This window comes from Leiobunum rupestre, chromosome 6, assembly GCF_980474605.1.
Source record: "Leiobunum rupestre chromosome 6, qqLeiRupe1.1.hap1, whole genome shotgun sequence".
In the NCBI taxonomy this organism is placed as follows: domain Eukaryota; kingdom Metazoa; phylum Arthropoda; class Arachnida; order Opiliones; family Sclerosomatidae; genus Leiobunum; species Leiobunum rupestre.
The window spans coordinates 55,400,115-55,424,342 of record NC_143389.1 but is presented as its reverse complement, the minus strand read 5'-3'; the positions used below and the strand labels follow the sequence as shown (position 1 = coordinate 55,424,342).

At 38.6% G+C, this 24,228-nt stretch overlaps 1 protein-coding gene across 2 annotated transcripts in view; it reads left to right on the top strand.

The window, feature by feature from the left end:
* Nrx-1 (Neurexin 1) overlaps positions 1-24,228 on the top strand; it is a 186,394-nt gene that overhangs the window by 96,556 nt on the left and 65,610 nt on the right. For both annotated transcript variants that reach the window (XM_090177050.1, XM_090177049.1), the window contains exon 2: positions 599-1,651. In XM_090177050.1, the coding sequence (XP_090033176.1) occupies positions 880-1,651 (772 nt within the window). In that variant the 5' untranslated portion in view covers positions 599-879. The remainder of the gene's footprint in view (positions 1-598; positions 1,652-24,228) is intronic.

Here is a 24,228-nt window from a genome sequence, read left to right as displayed (position 1 = left end):
TTGATAAGGAAACTTCGCTAGAATAATTCCGCTTTTGCTCGTCGGTTACGTTTGACCTATTTAGTCGTATCGCTTTGATTGATTTAAGCACGCGAACTTAGATTACTCTATTCCTAGTAATTTGAGCTCCTTTTGTCGTGGATTATGAAGATTATTATCGGATTAATAGAGATATTCTGTATGACCTAAAATTAGTACCACCACATTCGATAGAAGCGAGACAATCACCTTAATAAGTTCTTAGTAGAAGGACCATTTCTTGGTTAGCGAAAGTGCCAAAGCTTTACACGGATTATACTCTAAATCTAAAAACTTGTTTTTAACGTAACTAATGACGTGTTACCTTATTTTTTCATAAACTGGTGGAAGATATGTTAAAATAATGAAATTAAGTGTTTTAATTATGAAGGATTGTATTATCGAATTTAAGATTTCCGAAGACGGTGGTAATTTTATAATTATGTTATTGTTATTGTTATTATTATTAAACCTAACTTCAATAGTCATATTACTATTCTGAACTTTATAATTCATACGTTTCTTTTATATTTAACTATGATTTAACATAAAAATCATTTGAATTTTGGTCTATTTTTAGGGTTATTCAGTCCGTGGAACGTTTGACAGTGAACATGTGGATTTCCAGCGAAATATTTTACGGTTGAGTGCAAGCGGCCAATCCACAAGCCGTCTTTCGAAAGAGACATTCCTTCGCGTTTCTCCGATTCCGGGGTGGTGTTTTTGACCCCAACCCGATATGGAAACTTTCGTCGGCGACTGATAGTCGGATAGACGTTTTTAGCCAAAGCTGCCAGTGACGGAGGAGAGACAGACGCGCTCTTTGGCGGAATTCGATCGAATTTATAAATCAAACGCGAAATGAAACCTAGAATGAAGACGACACCGAGTTCCCTCGAGACGTCGTTGAGGTTGGTGAGAGGGGCCTTGATCCTGGTGGGCCTGCTTCCGTTAGTGGCGATGTCCTTCGAGTTGGAAGGTTCGCCCACGTCCTACGCCCAGTTCCGCAAGTGGTACGCGGCCCAAAATGGCACTCTGTCCTTGGAAATCCAGACCAAAGACCCCAACGGACTGTTGCTGTATACGGACGACGGAGGCGCCGGGGACTTTTTCGAACTGAAACTGGTCGAAGGTTCGGCGCGCCTTCGATACCAACTGGGAGGACGTTCGGACGTCATCACGGTCCGACGAAACCTGCAGGACAGTCACTGGCATCGGCTGGAAATCATCCGCAACTCGGAGGAGACCTCGCTGAGGGTGGACGACGAAACGCAGAGCAAGGTGATTCGGGGCAACTTCATCTCGTTCGGAAACAACTACACGAGCAACGGCTTCGTCTACGTCGGCGGTCTGCCCAGTTTGTACGGCTCCAAGTTGAGCAACTTGTCGCTGCCCTCTGTCTTCTACGAGCCGCATTACCGGGGTGCGGTGCAGAACATCGTCTTCGGCAGCGAAGAAATGGCGCCGTCGCGCAAGCAGGACATGATCGGCTTCATGGGAGTGCGCAACAACAAACTGGACGCCTGCGAGCACCACGTTCCTTGTCAGCACGCCGGAAGCTGCATCAGCACCGACAGTGGCGCCATCTGCAATTGCCGCGATGTCGATTACGACGGAACCTACTGCGAAAATGGTGAGTCTCGTTTCATTTCCTTTCGTAACGATCGTTCTTCACCATTGCGCGTTGATACCATCATAAGCCTATCATAAGGTCCCCATAAGTAAAGGTCTACCATAGAGGCTCATGATAACGGCGTTGTCCTGGAGATAAGAAAATTAACGTACGACGATAGGGCAGTAGCGACATCTTCTTTTTCAAAATTTCTACTTACTAAATATTACCTTACTTGGTAGAGCAGCCACGCTCGGGTTGATAAATGCCACACAAAACGCGTCTCAATCTCAAATTTGAAAAATAAATACCTTCAGAAACGCAACACTTATTTCTAATAGCCAATTTTCTGTTCTGATGAATCATTTTGCAAAGATAAGTGTTAATTTTAAGTTTTAAAGCGATAAAATTGCGAATAAGCCTTGGCTACGGTGCTAAGGGCTCGCAACGGAGATTTATCCCGCGTGGTTCTAAGTTTAAAAACGTTCGTGCACGGCGCATTCATAATGCATTTCTTCGCGAAATTTATTTTAGAAATGCATAGTTGAGGACGTAGCCACCAGGAGGTGCAGATTTTGAATACCTACCTCTTAATTACGGGTATGTGATCGTCAAAAATTTGGCCTAGACCTTTGCTTATGGGGACCTTATGATAGGCTTATGATACCACCAATAGAAGTTTCAATAAATCCTCCTCCAATGAAATCGCCAAGAAGTAATATTTCCGAGAGCCAGGACCTGCAAGTCACTATTTATATAGTGCTTGTTAAAATAATGGAAATTTTTCACCTTTACGGCAGCAACAAGTGTTCCCTTTTAACCAGGTAGCTTTTTTGACATATTAAGGCTTGGCACACGTTCTGTTTACACGTGAAAAGTTTCCATTATTTCAACAAGCACTATATAAACAATACCTTGCGGGTCCTGGCTCTCGGAACTATTACTTCTTGGCGATTTCATTGGAGGATGATTTATTTCAGTGCCCATTGGTCGGACTTAGGTATTTGTGGTGGCGTCATCTACAACCGTTTTTATATCGTAAGCGGGATCAAAGAAAATTACGATCCTAAGCTTTTCTCTTTTCTAAAAGTAGATGGCGCGTTAGTCACTGTGCTCGCGCACACCACATTACTGTAATGGTGTATAATGCGAACGGGATTTTGAATTCCGTGATTATTTTGAGATTTTAAGTGTAAGGTTTTTTCACGGTTTTTTTAAGCTGAGTAACATCTTTTTCATGTAAATTTTGACGAATGTATGCATCCTCAAATACCGTGGCTCTATCCTAATATTTGACAGGGTTGAAAGATTAACATCTAAACGCTATTTGAGGGCCCGTAGCCAGCGAGGGGGTTCATTCAAAAAAACCTGAGATGTTGTGCCCCCTTAAAAATATCATTGTGCCCTACCAAAATATCAAAGTTAGTAAACAAAATCAATAAATGATATCCTAATCGCGTATTACATTTAGTAAAGTCCAAACTATATTATTTACTTTGCGAAGTTTCGCGTACCTTGCTTTACTGTATTAGTATCACTTCCACTATTATAACTCGACACACTCGAGTTTTAAGTTTACACCATTTAATCGGCTAGCACGAGAATAATCAAGTCATGGTCACGTAACTCAATATAAAGCTTTTCGATTTACCATTTATTTAAATTAAATTTATATTTATTTAAATCACGTGTTGCAATGTCAGTGTGGCCCTTTAAGGTCTTACGAAAGAAATTGATTTTTAAGCGTGCCCCCTTGGGAATTTGCCGGGTCCTCTAAACTGAAAAATCCTGGCTATTTGGAAACTTTCCAGACCATCGCGCTCAAGATCCCCCATTTAATGACATTAGCGCCAACACTCTTCAAAATAGGTTAAAAAAAGAGAATTTTATGACAAATGTTTAAAACGTGTTAGACATACGAGAGACAAAAAATTATTTTCTTGTTCCAACGTTTTTTAGACACGGTAATAGACTAATTTCTCTTCCGAGACCCAATTTTTTTTTAGTTAACGCCACCAGACTTTAAAATGAGACGAAATTCATTAATAACAACGAAAGTCTCCGGAAAATAGTTCGTCTTCTAAAATTCACGAAATTTATTATAGCACGAGGCGGGGAGGGTGTGAAACTGAAGGGAATCATCCTCCCCCCTAGGCGTGCTGCCCCCCGAAACTAATTAATTCCACGCGACTTAAAATACGACCTCGATTCTTGGGGAACACGAACCGCAAACACGAGATTTTACTAGTTAGCATGTAAAATTCGTCTCTACTTTTTCGCGTTCCGATGCTTCTCCGGTTTCGCTCCCATTAAAAGGGGCTTCTCGTGGCCCCGGGCCCGCCATCGACACCGACTTTTTACCCTACCACCTCCATCGACTCGACGGAAACTAATGCATTCGCGCCTTTTCGTAGTAGTAGCTGTAGCAAAGTAGGCTTAGAGGGCCGGGTATTTAAGAAGTGAAACGATTAAACGATTTATCTCGAGCAACTTATTTTGTAGAAGGCGAGCAAAAGAATTCTCCTTAATGAATTGTTGGCTTGATTCTCTTTTTTCTTGTTCCTTGGGTCGGTTCGTTCTGCCTCTTGGTCCCCCCTCCCCCCCCACGCCCTTTTTCCCTTTTTTGCGTTAGTAGGGGGGAGGGGGGTGAGCGCTTTCGGACCATCGCTGACGATGTTTTCGGAGTTAATGCTTTTTACTGTCCAGACACGGCGAATCGTTTGACCCCTCTCTCCGCCTTTGTTTTTCTCTTTTGGCGTGTCCGTGACTGATGGCGCCGTTCGCGGCTACAACGTTTTCCCAGCGGAAGAATAATAGAAAAATAAGGAACCACCAAAAGGCGACTCGTGCAGCGCCGAGCGCGGTTATAGATGGCCGGAACTTACGGAGTTAGTCTTTGCAAGATAAACAGAAACTCTCATCTTGATTAGCTCCTCCACTAATTCAATGGGAAATTTCCGGTTATTTATACATGCCTTCAATTCTTAAACACTTTTATCGCGTTCGCCCCGTATAAACCGTGTCAGATATTGGCTGGAATCACTACAGGGTGTTTCAAAAGATTATGCAAAAATTTTATGGAGTTTGTAGGGGGTGAGTTGAGAAGTATGCCTGTTTTTTCCCATTTTCCTACGATGGGTCAAAAGAGCGCCAGAGAGCTTCAAAGTGAGGCCTACTAGCCCTTGGAAGTAGGCTGCAACAAGCGCAAAACCAAACAGCTGGGAAACGCGAACATTAAGGTTGGGGATCGTGTGATAGGTAAAAAAGGACTTGGTAAACAAATCGATGTAACCAGCGTAAAAACATTAAACTTAAACAATATTTAAAGTCCCTGCTGCTTGGTTTTGCGCGCTTGTTGCAGCCTACTTCCAGGGGCTAGTAGGCCACACTTTGAAGCTCTCTAGCGCTTTAGAGTGAAAAGTCTGTAGTAGCTTCTATTCCTACTGCATTTTGCCAAATTCGGACGCGCGCACCTTTTTCCCGCGGTCGCTTTTTAGTAGGAAGATAATAGAATCCGAGATGATTCTGCTAAATTGGGGGAAATCTCCTATCATATTATTCCGGAGTGCGGATTTAGCTGAGTGTGAAATGTAAATTTGTAAGTAAATTATGGCATTCCCTCTAATTACCATTCGAAATTTCAAACGTTTTTGAACTCGCTTTAACTTGGAAGTGCGTCTTAAATTTCTACATGGTTTATTTACGCAAGCTTTCTATACACGTATACCAGAGATTGGTCTTCGTGTAAATTTAAATTCTGCTGGCTAAGTCGAAATTTTGCCCACCTTTTAATAGCTGGATGCTTTACGTCTGTTTCAGAGTAGACAAGAACCGCACTAAACTTGCCTTTTGGGATTACTTACCAGACGACTAAATATGATTACTCTTCTATAATTCTTACTTTTGAGGATTAGTAGATAGCGTAGCTCCAACCACTAACTACATAATTAATCAAGGCATGCTTGAAAAATAAATACATTTTCTGGTCTTTCGAATTAGACGAAAATTCCCGCTAGGTGCGCATGTACGTCGAATCTACTGCTCTGGCCCTGTCTTTAGCATAGGCCATTGTGAATAAATCACGTAGGCTACGGCCGGTAGTGGGCTAGTGGCTGCATCCAAAGATAATCTAGCTTCGTAGGACTGAGTTTAAAGACTAAAGCTAATTTGTAAGTATTTTTTTATAAATCTCAATATTTATATTACATAATTTTAAAATCGAAAAATTAGTTAACCTATATCGATATGGCAATTTTAACAAATAAAACTATTAACTATATAAAATTACATTAAAAATAAAGATTTTCTTAAGCCTGGACTTGGCTAAAAATTTCGAAAAGTTTGACTTGTAAAAATTGCCAAAATATACAACTTTAAACAATTAATAGATATAGGTGAACTAATATTTTGATTTTAAAATATGGTTATATGAATATTGAGATTTATAAAATAAATACTTGAACAATATAGTTTTATTCTTTAAACGCAGCCACTACCGGCCGTAGCCTACGTGATTTATCAACATGGCCTATGCTATAGACAAGGCCTGAGCCAGGCCCGGACTGCCGCCTTTGGGGGCCCTCGGCTATAGACTGAAGATGGGCCCCCTTACCGGGTGGTGTGGGCGTATGGAATAAAAATATATTTAATATTAAAATTTATTATAGGCAATTTGGGGCCCCCTTGAGCCGGGGGCCCTCGGCGATCGCCGACCAGCCGATCTGGCCAGTCCGGGCCTGGCCTGAGCAGTAGATTCGACGTACATGCGCACCTAGCGTGAATTTGCGGCGAATTTGATAGACTAAAATTTTGTTATATCCCGAGCATGCACTGGCCTTAATTAATTACGTAGGTAGTGCCCCAACATCCTGGAATACGAGTAATTATCCCTACTTAAACAGTCGAATAGATCGTTTTAGAGTAAAATGACTAAATGAGTACACTTTTAGTCCTAGAACAGACGAAAGGAATTGTATTGTACGATGGCGCAAAATCAATTGCTCGGGTGGTAATTTAAATTGGGACAGTTTTTTAAGTAAGTTTCCGGACCATTAATTTTTTTATAGAGGTTATTTTTTTAAATTCAATACGAACGTAGAAATTAGTGAAAATGTAGATTTGGAGGCCCTTTGAATCTAGGGATGCACCGATATATCGGCCTATTTTTCTAACATTGGTATTGGACTTAGCTTAAGCCGATATTGGCCGATACAACTATTACTTTTAGAAAAACATTTAAAAATAAGAAAATTCTCGATTAACTATTGATAATATTTTATTTGATTGGCCGCGCCATGTGAGCGAGACTTCAGAAGCTAGACCACACCCTTTTTTAATCATGGGGTTACGAGTGTTAACAAATAAAAAACAACGTTATTCGATTTGTGATAGAAAATATGTATCACGTAAAATGAACAGAAACATATCCGGATATGCCCTTGCAAACTTTTTTTCGTGAAAAGTTAGAATAAAATGGTATGACAGTGTACTGAACTAGTGTTGTTTATTTTCCGGAAAAATAAAATGCGGAAAATTTTCCGCAAATATAAAATAAAAAATTGAAACATAAGGGTTTTTAATGTTTTAATTTTTTATCGATATAAAATGTCTAATATCAGTAAACACACTACAAAACATTAATAGTGTTACATTGTTAATCAGCTTAAACTATTCGAGAGGTTTAGTTTTAGTTTTAGATTCGAAAAAAATTAGGCGAAAATGCCGCTTTATTTCAATTTGCAAACAATATATTAGACTAATCATGGAATTAAAACTTTTTTTTAACACTTTCGGAAAAATACTGAAAATTTTCCGAAAAAAAAAGGCCTCTGTCATTATCCGGAAAATTTTCCGACTTACAATACAATTTTTTACTTTTTAACGATACAAAATGTTTAATATCTGAACCGTCTTTTATATACAATGATTTGATCATATACACTACTGTTATGATAGACAACTTTGTGAATATCAGATGTACCCATATCGGAGCATCCCTATTTGAATCCCATACAAAATTGCGCGTGCAACCGAATAATGATCCCTTATGACACATCATACATTAAAGCCCCATTTTCATGCTCGCTGGTAGCGGATAAAAATCGTCAAAATTCGCTTCCGCCACTCGCAAGCGTGAAAATAAAGCTAAAATATCTGTTTGAAACAGATCGACGTGGAAAGTGAAAAAATGTGTAGCGGAAGCGGATTTTGTCGATTTTTACCCGCTACCAGCGAGCATGAAAATGGGGCTTAAGACGAAATAAAGATGCGTGTAAAAAGTTCAGCGCGGTTCCAATTTTTCCGTAGTTTGGTAAAAGTGTTGACTAAAATTACCGCCACTATCACCGATTATTTGAAAACGCATTAATTTCCCCGTACGTTGTTCATTTGGCGAGAATGGGCTCGTTTTTCGAAAGTCGACAAATATTTGGTCGAAAAATTCAATCTCCAGAGAGAGTGGAAATTCGACGGCATGCGGGGAATGATAAATTTCCGATCATTAGTCTTTTTCAATATTCATAAAGACGCCACCCCACCGTCCCCCTTTCGCTAACCCGCTAAAACTTTGGGCAGCTTCTCCATCCCTTCCCCCCCACGTCTTACGGTTCCTCAATCCATCCATCGTTATCCCTCCTCTTGGACCGAACGAGCTCGCGCCCAACGTACCCCTTTCTTACATGAAATATTCATTCCATTTTGTCGCTTTTTCGTTGCTTTTCCTTCGCTTATCTGCCCCCCCCTCCTCACCTGCTTACCCCCCTCCCCCCTCTGCTTCCTCGCGCAATCTAGTAATGTCAGCGTACTAGGCTTAGTGGAAACACCAGCCTCCTTTTCACCTCGCTGCCAAGTGACACGGTACCCCGCCCCCAGCCAATTCCTCGCAGACCATACCCTCTTCCTCGCCCTGGGCGTCCTTACCGTCGCCTTAAAGCTGACCTATAAAAAAAAGAAAGTGGTCCGAATGACGTAATGGGAGTCCTGTTGGCCTATAAAACTCCGCCAGAAAAACGAAAGAAAAGTTTGATTTTCAGCAAAAGAGAAAGATTTTCCTTTTTATTTCCACATCATTCTTTCTAATGTATTTCTTGCCATCTACCGGGGATGGAGGACATTTTTTTACGGTCTTCCCGCCTTCCCGCCTTCACTTCACTTCCTTTTTCTTATTATCTTCTGCCCCCCACCCTGCTCGGAATGAAGTAATAGGGGTTTCTTATCCCATCCCGACGTCACCGTTCTCCTCCCCCCTTTCTTTGGGAAGGGCTTATTATTCGTCACACTCTTACCTACCTCTCTGCGAGTCCCCAGGTCTCCCGCGATGATGGTGTACTTCCGTATTCTCTGGAAAGTACGATGGTAATACGTTTTGATTTATTGTCTTCCCGCAGAGCTTTTTCCTCTTATTTGGATCTTTCAGCTTGGCTAGAAACCCCGAATTTACGAACTTTTGTTTTTGAGTAGTTGGTTTGGGACTTGGTACCTGCAGGGAGAGACGCCAGCGATTTTTACATCATCTAAAACCATATTTCACTTATCGCTATTTCCAACTTTGAGAACCTGGGATTTACGCTACTTCACCGAGTTTCATTATTATCTAATATTTTTCTTTTATTGAGCTTCCTTATCACCTACACAAATGGCGGAACGTTTTTCATCGTCGTAGGCTTAGGAAAAGTTTACAGACATTTTTAGAGTATACCGACGTTTAAATAACGGTAATAGTTAGTGTAGGGAGCTGTTGGCCACCACCCTCCTACGCATTGTAACCCGGCCACCTGAATTAAAGGCTTTAAAAGTTACTTGATGACTTAGGCCTAAGGTGGTGCCTTGGGTATTAGCCTAGCTGATTATTATTATTATTATTATTATTATTATAAAACCACTTCAGCGATTTGCCTAGAAGTAGTAATATTGAGATATACAGGGTGTCCACTTAAAAACGAAAATTGATAAATAACTGAAAAACGATTTTTTTTTGTAATTTCAAATATCTATGGAAAATTCCTCGTGCAGGGGGACATTTACTAATGTAAAATTGAATGACCTTGAACCATGTCCTCAAGGTCATTCAAAAACTATCTCGAGAACCGTTGGGTTTACGGATTTGGTTCCAATTATAAAGTTGTTGTTCGCCATATTATTAGTTCAAATAACTTTGATTGGACCAAATTTGACCAAACAAATGAAATTGAAGGTTTTATGAATTCAATGTTTGATAATAAAATAATATGATAAATTTTTATGTGACTAAATCAAATAAATACAAAATAGTTTACAACGGTTCAATTATGCCACTGCACTGTCGGCTACGATACATGTTTGAGCTCGTTTAACGACGGAGTTCATAGAGTTCAATTTCTCGGCTTCTAAGTTGACAATTGGGAAACGTTTAGTAACGAAGTTTAGACACATTATCAAGACTTAAATTCGTCATCCGAAAGCAAAATGACGTAACTTGGACCCAACAAGTCCATTTCAATGATTACTTTATCATCACGATTTAAAATTGTCCAGCGCCACGCAGTGTGTCGTTTTAGAACGTTTCTCTATTCGCCAAAACAAATTAGCCCATAGACCAAAGAGAACGCTTCCAATACAAAACCATCTAGTTGGATTTCTAGTCGAAGGGGTGACTATAGATATTTCAAAAGGCCCAATTTTATTGCAGACACACTTTTGGGTCTTACAGGGTTGCCACAAGTCAGGGAAATCAGGGAATTTAAAAATAAGCCTAAAAAGTTAGGTAAAGGTCAGGGAATTTTAAGAATTTGTAAAAATTCAGGGAAAAGTCAGGCAATTCAATTTTATTTTGACTTTTTTATATGGTAATTTTACTCTAGATCTATGACAAATGCTATGGTTATCATCTATTTCCTGGAAAGTTTGGCTAATTTTTTCAACATTGCGATAACCTTTTTACTGAAATATAAGTCAATTTAAATTTATTAACTTCTGATAAAAGTAAAATATAAAATAGTAATTTGGGCTTTAAAAAGTCAGATAAAATCTCTTTAAATGGTCAGGGAAAACAATAAATAGTCAGGGAATTTGAAGCTAAAAATTTGGTGGCAACCCTGTCTTACGTAGCTTTTGCTGTTACCTACTGCACTTACAATCGTGACACCCAACAAAGTCTAGGCACCTCATTCTGTTGTTGATGACGTTGTGTTTTTAATATGTATTGATTTTCCGACGTTTCCATTCAGAAGTATTATCTAACTGTCCTTGCGTAGCAATGTCTCGCGCGAGAAAAAAAAACCATTTGAAGGACAAGAGTGAATCACACCGTTAATCAATAAGAAGGTTTCAGGTTTCCCCCGGAGTGATTCAAAGCGCTTCGGTCGCACTTTTTTAAAAGGCTTCCAGAAACATACTTAGCTCTGTAATCTTTTTTTTCTTTTCTAGCGAGGAAATGGCCCTCCGGGGGACTTAAGAACTTCAATAATATTACGAGGGGTCTGAGGGGATTTCGTCAAAATCTCGCCCACTTTGTAACCCATACCAGTAACTCCCTCCCTCTCCTTCTAAAGATATAAATCCGATTTTATTTCGATACAGCTTCGTACTCGCAAAAAGCTTTTATTTCGCCTCCCGCGCAATTCCAAGTCGTCTCAGTTACCGAGTTCAAATTTAACCGGGAAGAAAGCGAGGTTCATTCGTTAGGGAGTCGCGGTGTGTGGCTTCTAAGATCTACCTCCCAACCTAACTCCCAACCATAAGGAACTGAAAATGAAATAATAGAAAATAAAATACTTTTATATTTCCTGGAAGTTCTTTCGCGGGGGTTCAATCTGGTCGATTATCTTGAGGACCATTTCGGGTGGTTTCTTTTAATTTTGGCTACATAACGATGGAATGACGTGAACACGTTTGACCATTATCACCAAATTATGAACACTAAAATTTCATTTCTTCGACTTTCTTTGACAAAATAGCCTCCAATTTAATGTTGTATCAAAGAAGATATAGAAGCAGGGTTGCCACAATCTTGCCAAGTGTGGAAAAAACTAGATTTTTCCGCGGTTTTTTCCACCTATTGTTTTCCTGTTAAAAACCATTTGGAAAATCGTACTTCCATGGTTTTTTCCACCTCTAGTGGCCAAATTCAATAAAAAATAAATAATAAAAGCAGTATATTCTTCTATTCTATTCACTCTTCTTCTGGCCTTTTTTCACCTCTCCTATTTGCAATGACCAAATTAGTCACTTAATAGATATATCAATGATTAATTTAGCATGAAAAGAGTTTTTTCCGGTTTTTACCAGTTTTCCCCAACCCTATATAGAAGAGTAATTAAAACTAGCTTGCAAGGCGTTAAACTATTCCAACGTTTGATAGTTATTGTTTTTTCGTGGGATAAACATCGGGTTGACAATATTTAATTTGGTCGAGCGAGCGAAAACTTTCTAGTAGATACGAAATCTTTGTTTGCGTTCTATAACTAACGCTAGATTTGTCCAATCTTTAGCAATACCTTTCTTTACGGTGTTAATGTAATCCTACATACTTTAGAAAAAACGTAAATAAAACATTTACCTTTAGCTAGGCACCTTTAAAATATCTTCTCTCGTTTAAAATAGATGACTTGGTATATTTTTTATTTAAAATTTAATAACAATCTTCTTCATAGTTTGTCTACTGTAGATCAAAAGTGTAGTATCTTTTGGTCGACCATTAAGTATACGATACATACTCCATCATCTCAACAATTGTATCGCAATTTCAGCTAAATCGTAATTAAAATTAAACGTCATATCTCCATTTCCAAAATTAAATTGCAAACTCTTGCCTTTAAAAAAAAGTTTACGAAATACTTGAATAAACAAATTCGCGACGATCACACAAAACTCTAACGCATCCCTCAATCGTGAAAACAAAATTTGAAAAAAAAACTCTTTATAAGTATGGATGCCCTAATTACAACATACGTGTACTTTTGATATTCCTATAGGGAGTTTGATGGGTGGTTCGGTTCGTAGCGTAGAGAATTTTTTTAACCCTGGCGCAACGTTACACGAAAGTATGGCTTTTAGAGATAGCGGCGGCTCATCATCTCGAATGTGAATATTTCGAGGGAGCCCCGTCCCTTTCAACACTCCTTTTATCCCAAGTTTGCGGTTCTCCTCCTGATTTCCATACGCCCCCTTTTTTCTTCGCGTATTAATATCCCTCCGCGTCCCCCCCCCCCCCCCCCCCGTTAATATCGGCAGTCATTGATGAATCTGCTGTACAGTAATTACGCCGAGAGAGAGAGCCTTATCATCTTTTAACACTCGCCCTTTGATTCCTCTCTTTTCGGATCGACAACACCCGAACTTACTTGACAGTACGTTACCTAGTGTAAGGGATATGTAAAATCTACTCCCTGACTAGTTTTACCGAAAGTAACGTATTAAAAGAACGTATTTAGGTTACTGAGAATCCGTGAGTCTAAATTTCCGCTAAGGTGATCTACTACCTAAGATCCTTTCTTAAGTTGATATTCTACATTTTTCTACAATCGTATCGCGCCATCTAGTATCGGTTTAAAGAACGGTTACTTTTTTTCGAAAAAACTAGTATGATTAATTACGGAAAAGTATGATTTAACTCCTAATTTAGTTAGTGAATCTTTAATGCTTTTATTTAATCATAAATAATAATTATAAATACATTCTCAATTATAGTCAAGAAAAATATTTTAAAACAATTCCCCTATAGATGGCGTTTTCTGTTTCAATTTGATTGGCCACGTTTCCGTAAACCGGTCGACTCGTACGTGCTCAATAAACTAAATGTGTTCTTGATAATACTTAAATTATTACACTGGTAACTTTTTCCAAGCATCAATTTTTCTTACTACCACCTTTCGTACCTATTGAAATTTTATTAAAAGTATTAACAAATCCCTAAGTCTTTGTTGTTTGTTTCGTTTTCCTGTTGGTCATCTAAATTCAAATTCTCGTAAAATGTAGGTTGATAATGATAAACTGCACACAAAATTTAATTTGATCTCTAATTCTGAAAATATTTTTTTATAACCGATTTTCTTTAAATTAGTGTTGTTAATTTTCCGAAAAAATAAAATGCGGAAAATTTTCCGAATTGCGAAAAAATTTCCGCAAATCGGAAAAATAAAAAATACAAACATAAATTACTTTTTAAGGGTTTTTGATGTTTTTAACTTTTTATCGATTTAAAATGTCTAATATCAGTAAACATACTACAAAAATTAATAGTTAATTCATTGATAATCAGTTTAAACTAGTCTAGAGGTTTATTTTTACCTTTAGATTCGAAAAAATGAGGCAAAAATTCCGCTTTATTTAACTTTGCAAAAAATATAATAAACTAATCATGGAATGAATACTTTTTTTTTTGCGGAAAAATACGGAAAAGTTTCCTTAAAAAAGGCTTCGGTCATTTTCTGAAAAAAAAGTTTCCGCAGAAAATTTTCCGACTTACAATACTAATTTAAATTGTCAATAAACATTTATTATACGTCCCAAATTATAGTTTTACAAAGTCGCTACCGATTGGAGATAATGTGATATTTTGGTCGTCACTGTTAAGAACGGATGTAATAGAAAAAATTAACTTACTGTCATACGTATAGTTTTTACGTTACTTATGGTTTTATCCTTTTCATCCTTCGAAAGGGCTTCCCATCGGTACTTTATTTTCCGCCCCTCCTTTCTGACCGTTCTCATTAAAAAACTTATTTTTGAGAAGAGCGGAGGTGGGGTGGTCTCTGATCCGAGGCCATTTCGGGGTCTCTCCGGGCTGTAGCCTCGTGTTCCGCTTCTCGTAACATCAAAGGCCGAAATTTTCAACCAAAACGTCCATTTGCGCGTTAGAGTCCTGCGTGGCTCTACTTTTCTTTGGCTCTAGATGGCGTCGGCAGCGGCAGAAAGAAAGGGTCCGTCGTCCATTACCGACCGAGCCTGCCTTCTTTTCTTACTTCTACATAAAAGATTTGGGGAGATTTCGAGACACCGTGGACTCCCCCCTCTTTTACGCTTACTTTAGTGGATTATTTTAGAAAGAAACTACTCCTTTGTCGATACCTTACAGTCGCCGTTGTTATTGTAATAAAACTAACGGGGGTTTATTTTGCGACGACGCGAAAATGTTGTAATAGGAGGTTTATTTGGCGACGACGCGAAAATATTGTAATAGGCCTGCTTCGATCCCAGTTTCCCCTTTCCATAAAAAATCTTTGAAGGTTAACGGTAGTGTAGGGAGCTGTTAACTCGGGTGCATGAAGGCCTGGCCACCAACCTCCCATGCAATTTAACCCAGTCACATGAATTAATGGCAATAAAAGTCGCTCGATAACTTGGGACTAAGGGGGTGCGTTGGGTATTAGCCTAGCTTATTATTATTATTTTTTTCATAATTTAGGCCTAACGCCTAAATTTAGGTGAAGACGCGAAAATATTGTATTAGGCCTAACGATAACTTTTTGCGACGACGCGAAAATATTGTATTAGGCCTAACGATAACTTTTTGCGACGACGCGAAAATATTGTATTAGGCCTAACGATAACTTTTTGCGACGACGCGAAAATATTGTATTAGGCCTAACGATAACTTTTTGCGACGACGCGAAAATATTGTATTAGGCTTAACGATAACTTTTTGCGACGACGCGAAAATATTGTATTAGGCTTAACGATAACTTTTTGCGACGACGCGAAAATATTGTATTAGGCCTAACGACGCTCACCGTGGTGGGATTTTGGTCCTAGTGAAACTCAAACTTGAAGGGAGTGCGAAGACGGCCGATGGTGGTGTTGATGGACTTGTTTTGTTCCGGCCGGTGGGGACGAATGACCTGAGCCGTCGTTTAGGAAGGAGAACTCCATCTTCTCCGCGGCGGGTCTCCTTTACCGTGTCCCCGGGGGAATGGTAACTATTACCAAAGTGTACTACCATTTTTCAGTCCACCCCACAGCGGTTCCGCATTCGCTTCGTCAGAGCCCAATACGCTCTTAACGCGGAGACAACGCTAGGCCGCTTTTGCGGTGAGTGGCACTTCGTCCCCAGTAAAACAACAAAAATAGAATCCATATCGGACCGTTGTCTGGCTTTCGGTAGGGTTTGCTCGTTATAAGTTGCCAGTGCCATCGAAGCTCTTACAGATCTTTACTTAACCTCGCTAGAATTACCCAAAGGAAATATATTCTAAATTGGGAAGTAGTCTCCTTACACGCGCTATGAAATATTTTTAACGAAAGTAACGCCAGTGAAGTTACGCGATCGACCATGAATATGGAACTTTACACTTCCTAAAAAAATTGTGTTAGGCCTAATGGAGATCTTTTGATACGGTGAGAGTCGACGCAAAAAATTTATTAGGCTGGTTTTCTCTAGTGTAAAAACACGTCGACGCAAAAATCCCCGTTAGGCCTAACTAGTGAAAATAGCCTTTAGGCCTAATGGAGATTTTTTGCGTCGACGCTCGCCGTCGTGGCGTACTCTAGGAAAGCAGTTGTAGGCCTAACGGAGATTTTGTACGTCGACACACACTGTCGCGGAGTATTTACCCTTGTTAAACCCAGCTATCCTTTAGTTTTCTGTTTGGAGATTTAAAGCCGTGAACTCCAAAGGGAGGACACGAACTTTACCCTTATCAGCGCTCTGGAGCGAACTTGGAAGTCTTATTGTCCCGGGCATATTGCGAAGTCTTAATCGGAGATTGTGTCCCCGGGACTGTCCGATAAGCAAGCCGTAATGCCAGTTTGTATAGCTGTAGTCCCTTTTCTCTTTTTCACGGTTTGTTTATGAAGAGGAGATACGCTTTCCGAATGGTCCCGGCTCGCCGAAAGGGGGGCGGATAAATTGCCTTCTACCTTCCCCCCCTTCGCACGGGCATCGTCTTGTGTTTTGCCCCCTTTTTTATTCTCTCGCATCTCCAGGAAATTCTGACCTACCATGTTCCACTGTTCGGGAAATTATCTTTTTGTTTATGGTATTATTATATACCGCCGTTCTCTCGGAATTGGTATTTCGCCATGTCCTTATTTTAGCTTCGTCTCGCCTAGTTATGCGGGAGAAAGGGGTTATTTTGTCACTGTCGTTGCTGGTGTAGGTGCCGCGTAATACACCGTACCGCTATCTACGAAAGAATTACATGTAAAACGTAAATTTTTCGACCTAAGGCTTTCTTGTTTTATAGGCTTCGTATTTTTCTTTCGCAATTTTTGTAACCTCTCCGTAATAGTGCGAAACCAAAATTTGTGGGGGTTTTTATAGCTATAATAGACAAATATCTAGTTCAAAATATACTACAGTCTCTGTTTTTTTTTAGATTGGTAACGTTGTTTCTTAAGTGGTTAATAAAAAATATTCTGTAGTTTCGATTTCGTCGTTAAAATGTGTCTATTTAAAATACAAATTTAGATAAAATCGGTATCTTTTTTATTGGTTTATCTCTTCCTGCAGGAATCCATACCTCTACTTGGAATGCTTATCCTGCCGCATCGTGTATGGTAAGATCACTCTGACGAGAGAAAAATCCCCTCTGCGCGCGCTCCCCTCTCACGTTGTTGTTTGTTAAGTTAGCATAGTGACGTCAAAAAAACCGTCAGACACATCGAGACGAAAATCTGTCGCGATAAGCATTCCAAGTAGAGGTATGGATTCCGGCTTCGTGTGATTGTAGTCTATTTTCGGCCTACTGGCCCCTGTAGAAGTGTTCCACCCGCAGCATTTTGATGTACAGGGACAAGCCGACTACCAGTCAATTCTCTAATCTGGATCAGGGCTGGATATTAAATTTATTAAAAATAAAATGGCATTGTACGTAGTTGAATTTCATTCGGTATTTCTGCAATCGTGGGTGGAAGCTGAATAAAGGGGGCCGTGAAAAATCTTCGCGTTAAAATTGGATATTTAGAGAAGGGTGGTATTTCGGAGAGTTACCTATACAGGCGTCGGAACCGACTTGAGTTTCCCCCGCACGATTTTCGTATGATTAAAAGGCGACTAAGAAAATTTCGGGCCAGGAAAGGCTGAAATTTTAATGCGATTTTCGAAGGACGTTGAGAGATTGGATTTCCGCCGACGCTCCCCCCGTATCCTTTCCCCCTTCTCTCTTTCTCTCTCTAAATACATACTTTTAATTCCACTTGATGGTTCGCCTGTCGTCGACGCTCCGGATGCCGCCCTTTACCCCCGTACAAGTTAAGTCAATTTAAGCTGTCAGTGGTAAGGCTAGACCTCCGTGTTTATAATACCGGAGATACGGGGCTCTGCCTCCCAACTTAACAATTCTATTCGAAGGTAGGATAAGGGTAAAGTCGACGTTGGACTTACGAGACGCGAACGGTCAAGTAAAATTGTCGCCCTTAATTAAGCGCAACGCCAGCCGTAATTTGTCAAAAATAGAATCCGTTAAAGTTTGCTACCCGTGATGAAATTTTATACTAGAAATGAACGTTACCTGAGATTAAACGCTTCCTAGTTCGGAGGGTCGTCGACCTTGTGAAGCTAGTATCGGTTTAGGTTTGTTTTTAAGTATTGGTAGCGTCGCGTGGGCGTGATGGGGGGAAGTAACCCGCCCTTTCTCGGCACCCGGACCCCGTAATCTGTTTACTCCTTATGGAATTAACGGTGTTTTGATTACTGGCCATCTTTTGGAAATCCCCGGAGGAGGGTGGCCCAGAAATTGGAATCCAATTTAAAACTGTTCGCCCGCGTTTTGTTCGAGAAAATGATTTTGATCGAATTTTCACCCTTCATTCATTTTTGGGCGATAATGGCGCGACCCTCTCCGCCAATATGATCCCATTTCCTCTCTTTAAATTAAAACGAAATTAATTGCTCGCGAATTTATTTATTTTTAAACGATATTAACGATAATTTTAATTTGATAGATTCCTCGAAATGTTATTAATAATTCCGTTATTAAGAATTACCTTAGATGTTCCTAATATTTTTTAAAATGGCAGACTTTTATGGGGAGGTTTTCCGCACTTATTTCCCATGACTGAATTTTGCCTTTTGAGATTTCGATTATAGAAAATAAAATTATTATTGGTTGAAATATTATTATTATTTATTTGGCTTAATTAGGCGTAGTTATCGTAATTCTTAAAAATATATAATATTTATCGTTGAGGTAAATATTTATCTTCATATATAATTATATTCACTTGACGCATACGCTTTGGCGTGTTTCAAAATACGGAATAACAAATTGTAAGGGGAAAATTCGTTATTCTCGTGATTTTTGTTAAACTATTTCACAGGGAAAATATGGTGTATAAATAATAACATATCCTAGCGTAGTATAATTTATATATTCCACCGTGCCACACGGACTAAATTTTGAGTCACGAGGTGCTGTACGCATCAGCGATTTGACGCGAAAATAGTTCCCACATAAAGTACGTCAAACCTGTACTAACTAGGAGAGTACCCGAGGTGTCTTTATTGCCGATTTTATTCAAAGTCGGGCGTAATGTAGACCTATTATGAGATATGAAATTACCCAAAAGGAGACGTTGCACTACCCATTCGATTTTCCGTGGCAACCAAAAATGTTTTTGACCACTTAATACAAAAAAATCCATTTAAAAAGCATGGGAATTTCTCGGTTTCACCTACGAATTTTTTGAAAATCACGAAATGTGTAATTTGGACCACATTTATGTAAATTTCATCAAGTTTGGGTAAATTGGAACATTTTTTGTTTAAAATTGTAACAATTTTTGTGTAAAATAAGGGAAAAAATCTTATTCGGGTTTGTGGTCAAAAACATTTTTGGTTGCCACGGCAAATTGAATGGGTAGTGCAACGTCTCCTTTTGGGTAATTTCATATCTCAAAATCGGCAATAAACACCTCGGGTAAGTCTCCTTGTAAGACGCGTGTTTCACTTATTTAGTAAGGTATATCTTATGGACTTTTGGTCGTACAAAAAGGCGCATCCATAGTCACATTATTTATACATCGAAAGGCGTGAATGGGGGGGGGGGGTGTAGTCTGTTCCTGATATAGGTACGTCTGCCCATAAGCCATCGGGGGAAGAGGGTATAGGCGAGGAAGCCGACACGGGGAAATCGGATAAAAGCAACTTCGTCTTTTGAGCCGGGCCCGTCTTGATCCGGGACTTTTCTTTGCCGTTTATAGATAGTCTGATCAAAGGATATTTCTGCTAAATATAGATCAAGTCGATTCTCGGAGCTCGTTAGAAACGGTCGCTTCACGGCCGCTCACCATGATTAACCTCGGCGTTTGTAGCGATTCGGGAGACGCGTACGGCGATACTAGCTTCTAAACGACCTTTATTTCAGCGTACGGAGTTCCAATAAAATGTCCCGGCCGATCTTCAATTTTTTTCGCTTTGGTTTTGTTGTCGCGGAGGAGAACGAGAGATCGGAATGGAATCACCATCGTCTAAAGACAATCGTCGTCAAAGCGAATATTTTCTCAAGGAAAAAAGGATGCGGAGCTAGATATAAGGATAGCGATTCTCTTTTCTTCGGAATGGGGTTCGTTCTTCCATGCAAAAAGACGACGCGCCGGCCATGTATAAATATGACAGAAGAAGCGATGATGCTTTGGGATGCCTTTTGGAGATCACCTCGTTTAATTGTCTCTCGATTTGGTCTTCGGATACCATCTATGGTCGTGGTTGAGACAAAGAGTTGGAGTTATTATCGTATCACGATTTGAAAGCAAATGTAGACAAGGTTTTCTCTTGCATTCCTCGCTTTACTAGATATATGTTAATTTATCGGAAAGCTCTTTTTATTGATCATGTGTTTCGAACCTGGCTATATTATCTTTAAAATTAATTTAATTTAAATTAACCTTAGTTAATCTGCAATAGTGTAGCGTTGATTAATATGCATTAATCGGGAATAGTTTAGTGCTTATTAGTTTTGATTAATCGGGAATAATGTAGTGCTGATTAATTTGGAATAATCTGGAACAATCGTAAATAATGTAGTGCTGATTAATCTGGAATAATCTTAAATAATTTAGTGCTGATAAATTTGGATTAATCTGGAATAATCTTAAATAATGTAGTGCTTGTTAATTTGGATTGATCTGGAACAATCGTAAATAATGTAGTGCTGATTAATCTGGAATAATCTTAAATAATTTAGTGCTTATTAATTTGGATTGATCATTTGATCTGGAATAATCGTAAATAATGTAGTGCTGATTAATTTGGAATAATCTGGAACAATCGTAAATAATGTAGTGCTGATTAATCTGGAATAATCTTAAATAATTTAGTGCTGATAAATTTGGATTGATCTGGAATAATCGTAAATAATGTAATGTTGATTACTTTGAATTTATCGAGACCAGTGCTGATTGATTAATCTAGATTAATCGGAAATAGTATAGTGCTGATTAATTTAGATTAATCGAGACCAGTGCTGATTGATTAATCTAGATTAATCGGAAATAGTATAGTGCTGATTAATTTAGATTAATCGAGACCAGTGCTGATTGATTATTCTAGATTAATCGAGACCAGTGCTCATTGATTAATAGGTATTTTTCGGGAATATTAAAGTGCTGATTAATCTAGATTAACCGGGAATAATGTAGTTATTAATCCGGATTAATTGGGAATAGTGTAATGCTTAATATTGATAAAAATGGAAACGCTCTGATATTTTGCTTTAAATATTAATTAAATACGAAGAATATTACGGCATCACCTACTATAGGCGCGCTATCATTGTTCGGAATATTAAGGTGCATTAAGGTCATTTTTAGAAAGTTTAAAATTTTCCAGAAAAACAGATTAAAGCGAGTTTAATCTTGAAGGGATTAAAAATATAAATTCGTAATAATTTTTTCGGGATGTCTAGTCACTTTGATAATTCCAGTCGATTATACTTTAATCTTTCTTTTTTCGGTATTTAATCGTAGACTAAGTGCGTTCTGTGGAGGGAGAATAGAAATGCGGCCGCTTCTGCCAAAAAAGAGAGTGCCACTTTCGGCGTCGACTCGAAGGCTCTAATTATTTAAATGGCTGCCTGCCGGGTGAATTACCGCCTTTATTACCCCTCTGACGCCGTGTCACGAATAAAATGGAAGGATAGTCGGAGAAAGGGGTGTAGCCCCTAATCAAAAATCTCCGTTTTATTTTAATGAAGTTTAAATTAACTAGTACTTCCTTTTTAGTTTTAATGACCCCCCCCCCCCGAACTTGTCGTTGTTTTGCGGCACCCTTTGATTAGAAGGGATAGGTACATTTGTTCGAATTTCAATCGTCCGAACGGTGGCACAAATGTTCGAATTTCATTCGTCCGAACCGCCGAAATAAAAATGTTTCAATTGTTCGAATTGGACAACTTGTTTGTTTCATTCGTCCGAATCGGTAGCATCACTTGTCCGAATTCAGTCGCTAAATTAGTATTTCTTATTGCTGTTTTTTTTTTGGTCCGGATTTGTTTTAGTGCAAGAATAAAAAATAAAAAACTACATTGTAAATATCGTTGTTAAGTGGGAGATATAGTAAGTGGGAATTGCGTTGATTGTTGTGTTTTATTTTTGGTTAGGTTAGGTTCACGTCAATGTTACTATTTTCTTATATTAACAATATTTTAAAAAAAAACAACCAATTCCTAATGTTCGAAAAAACGGACAAACGATTATTCGAACAAATGAAATTCGCCAGTAAAGTTAACATAAATTGAACGACTAAATCACCAACAAAAGTTGTGATAAATTTTTCGGGCAAATGAAATACGTTTTCGGACATACGATCCTGTTTTCCGGCATTCGGAAAAATGATCATTCGGACATTTGTACCACCGTTCGGACGAATGAAATTCGAACAAATGTACCCAAATCGACTAGAAAATGGGCAGTGGCTTAATTCACACCCTCCAGCCCGTGCAGTACAGTCCCCCATTCGGCCATCCTTAAGTCTAACCATTGTCGAGCATGGGCATCTTCAAATCCGGTATTGCGCCGCCGGATTGATATGTATTTCGGGTCATTCCGGGCGCGTTTTCGGATTCCGCTAATACGGTACTAATAATTGGATTATGCTCGCAATTATTTCGGTGTATTCCGTATTAATTGTAGCGCGTATATCTCATTATAACCTGCTAATGTTATTCGCCTAAAACACGTGCCTTCGAAAACTCACGCTGATTTTGAAAAACACCTACTGATGAAATCTATGGCTATTTCACAGGGAAAATATGACTTACAAGGAGAGTACCCCAGGTGTTTATTGCCGATTTTGTTCAAAGTCTGGAGTAATGTAGACCTACATGAGATATGAAATTTCCCAAAAGGAGACGTTGCACTATCCATTCGATTTGCCATGGCAACCGAAAATGTTTTTGACCACTTAAAACAAAAATTAGATTTTTTCCTTACTTTACACAAAAATTGTTACAATTTTAAACAAAAAATGTTCCAATTTACCCAAACTTGAGGAAATTTACCTAAATGTGGTCCAAATTACCCGTTTCGTGATTTTCAATTTTTTTTTAAATTTTCGTAAACCGAGAAAATCCCACGCTTTTTTAATTGGAGATGTTTTTGTTTTAAGTGATCAAAAACATTTTCGGTTGCCATGGCCAATCGAATGGGTAGTGCAACGTCTTCTTTTGGGAAATTTCATATCTCATATAGGTCTACATTACGCCCGACTTTGAACAAAATCGGCAAATAAACACCTCGGGTACTCTCCTTGTTAGACATAAGTAAATTGACAGGTTAGAAAACCGAAAGTATTTGAAATTCATCGTGAACTGACAGATAGAAGGTGAGCTGATTTTAGATGCCTCGCAGTTATTGATTTTACATATCGCCCCATTAAATTCCTTTAGAAATTTTAATTTGTTTATTTCGTTTAACTGTTCATATAACTAAGATATGATAAGATAAATTATACCGGTTTAATTGAAATCAATAAATTTGAGATAATTAGTGATAAACCTGATCCGTCTTACTGATTATGTTTAGATATCTGAAAATTAAAATATGACATCAGGAAAATGTGGTTTCGAAATAAGTAAATTATCCGTCCGTAGTCAGGCGTGATGTGGTCACCCTGTATTATATTATAGACTCCTGAAAATGGCTATAAATGTCGTGTTTGTCTAGACACACCTCGTCCCAAACTTTATACTAATTTTATATATATCTTCAAAGAAAAATAGAGCGTTTGTTTCTGCTATTTGGTCTATGATGGATAGTAAAGATTACTATATCCATCATAGACCAAGGCAATACAATATTTTCCTTGGTCTTCCTTTACCTATCGACAAATTAAACTTATAAGAATAACGTAAATCATTGACCTGATCCGTGATTTTTTCGAAGTAGGCTAGACTATGGAAAATGAGCGCTTTTGTCCCATTGGGTCGATTCTCATTCAACCGAATCCCATTCGACCAACATTTGGTTTGCTCACAAGTGAAAGCATGAAACCTAACCTTACCTAACCTGACCTAACGAAATAAACAGATTTCAATTTTATTATATCGAATTTAAAGTTTTAAATTGTTCATTCAACCACTTCGATTTAGATAGGTAAAAATATTCTATAAACTTTTTCGAATAAATGGGATTCGACCCAATGGGATTGCAAAATTAGAATTCGATCAATTGGGAAAGTATATTTTTTG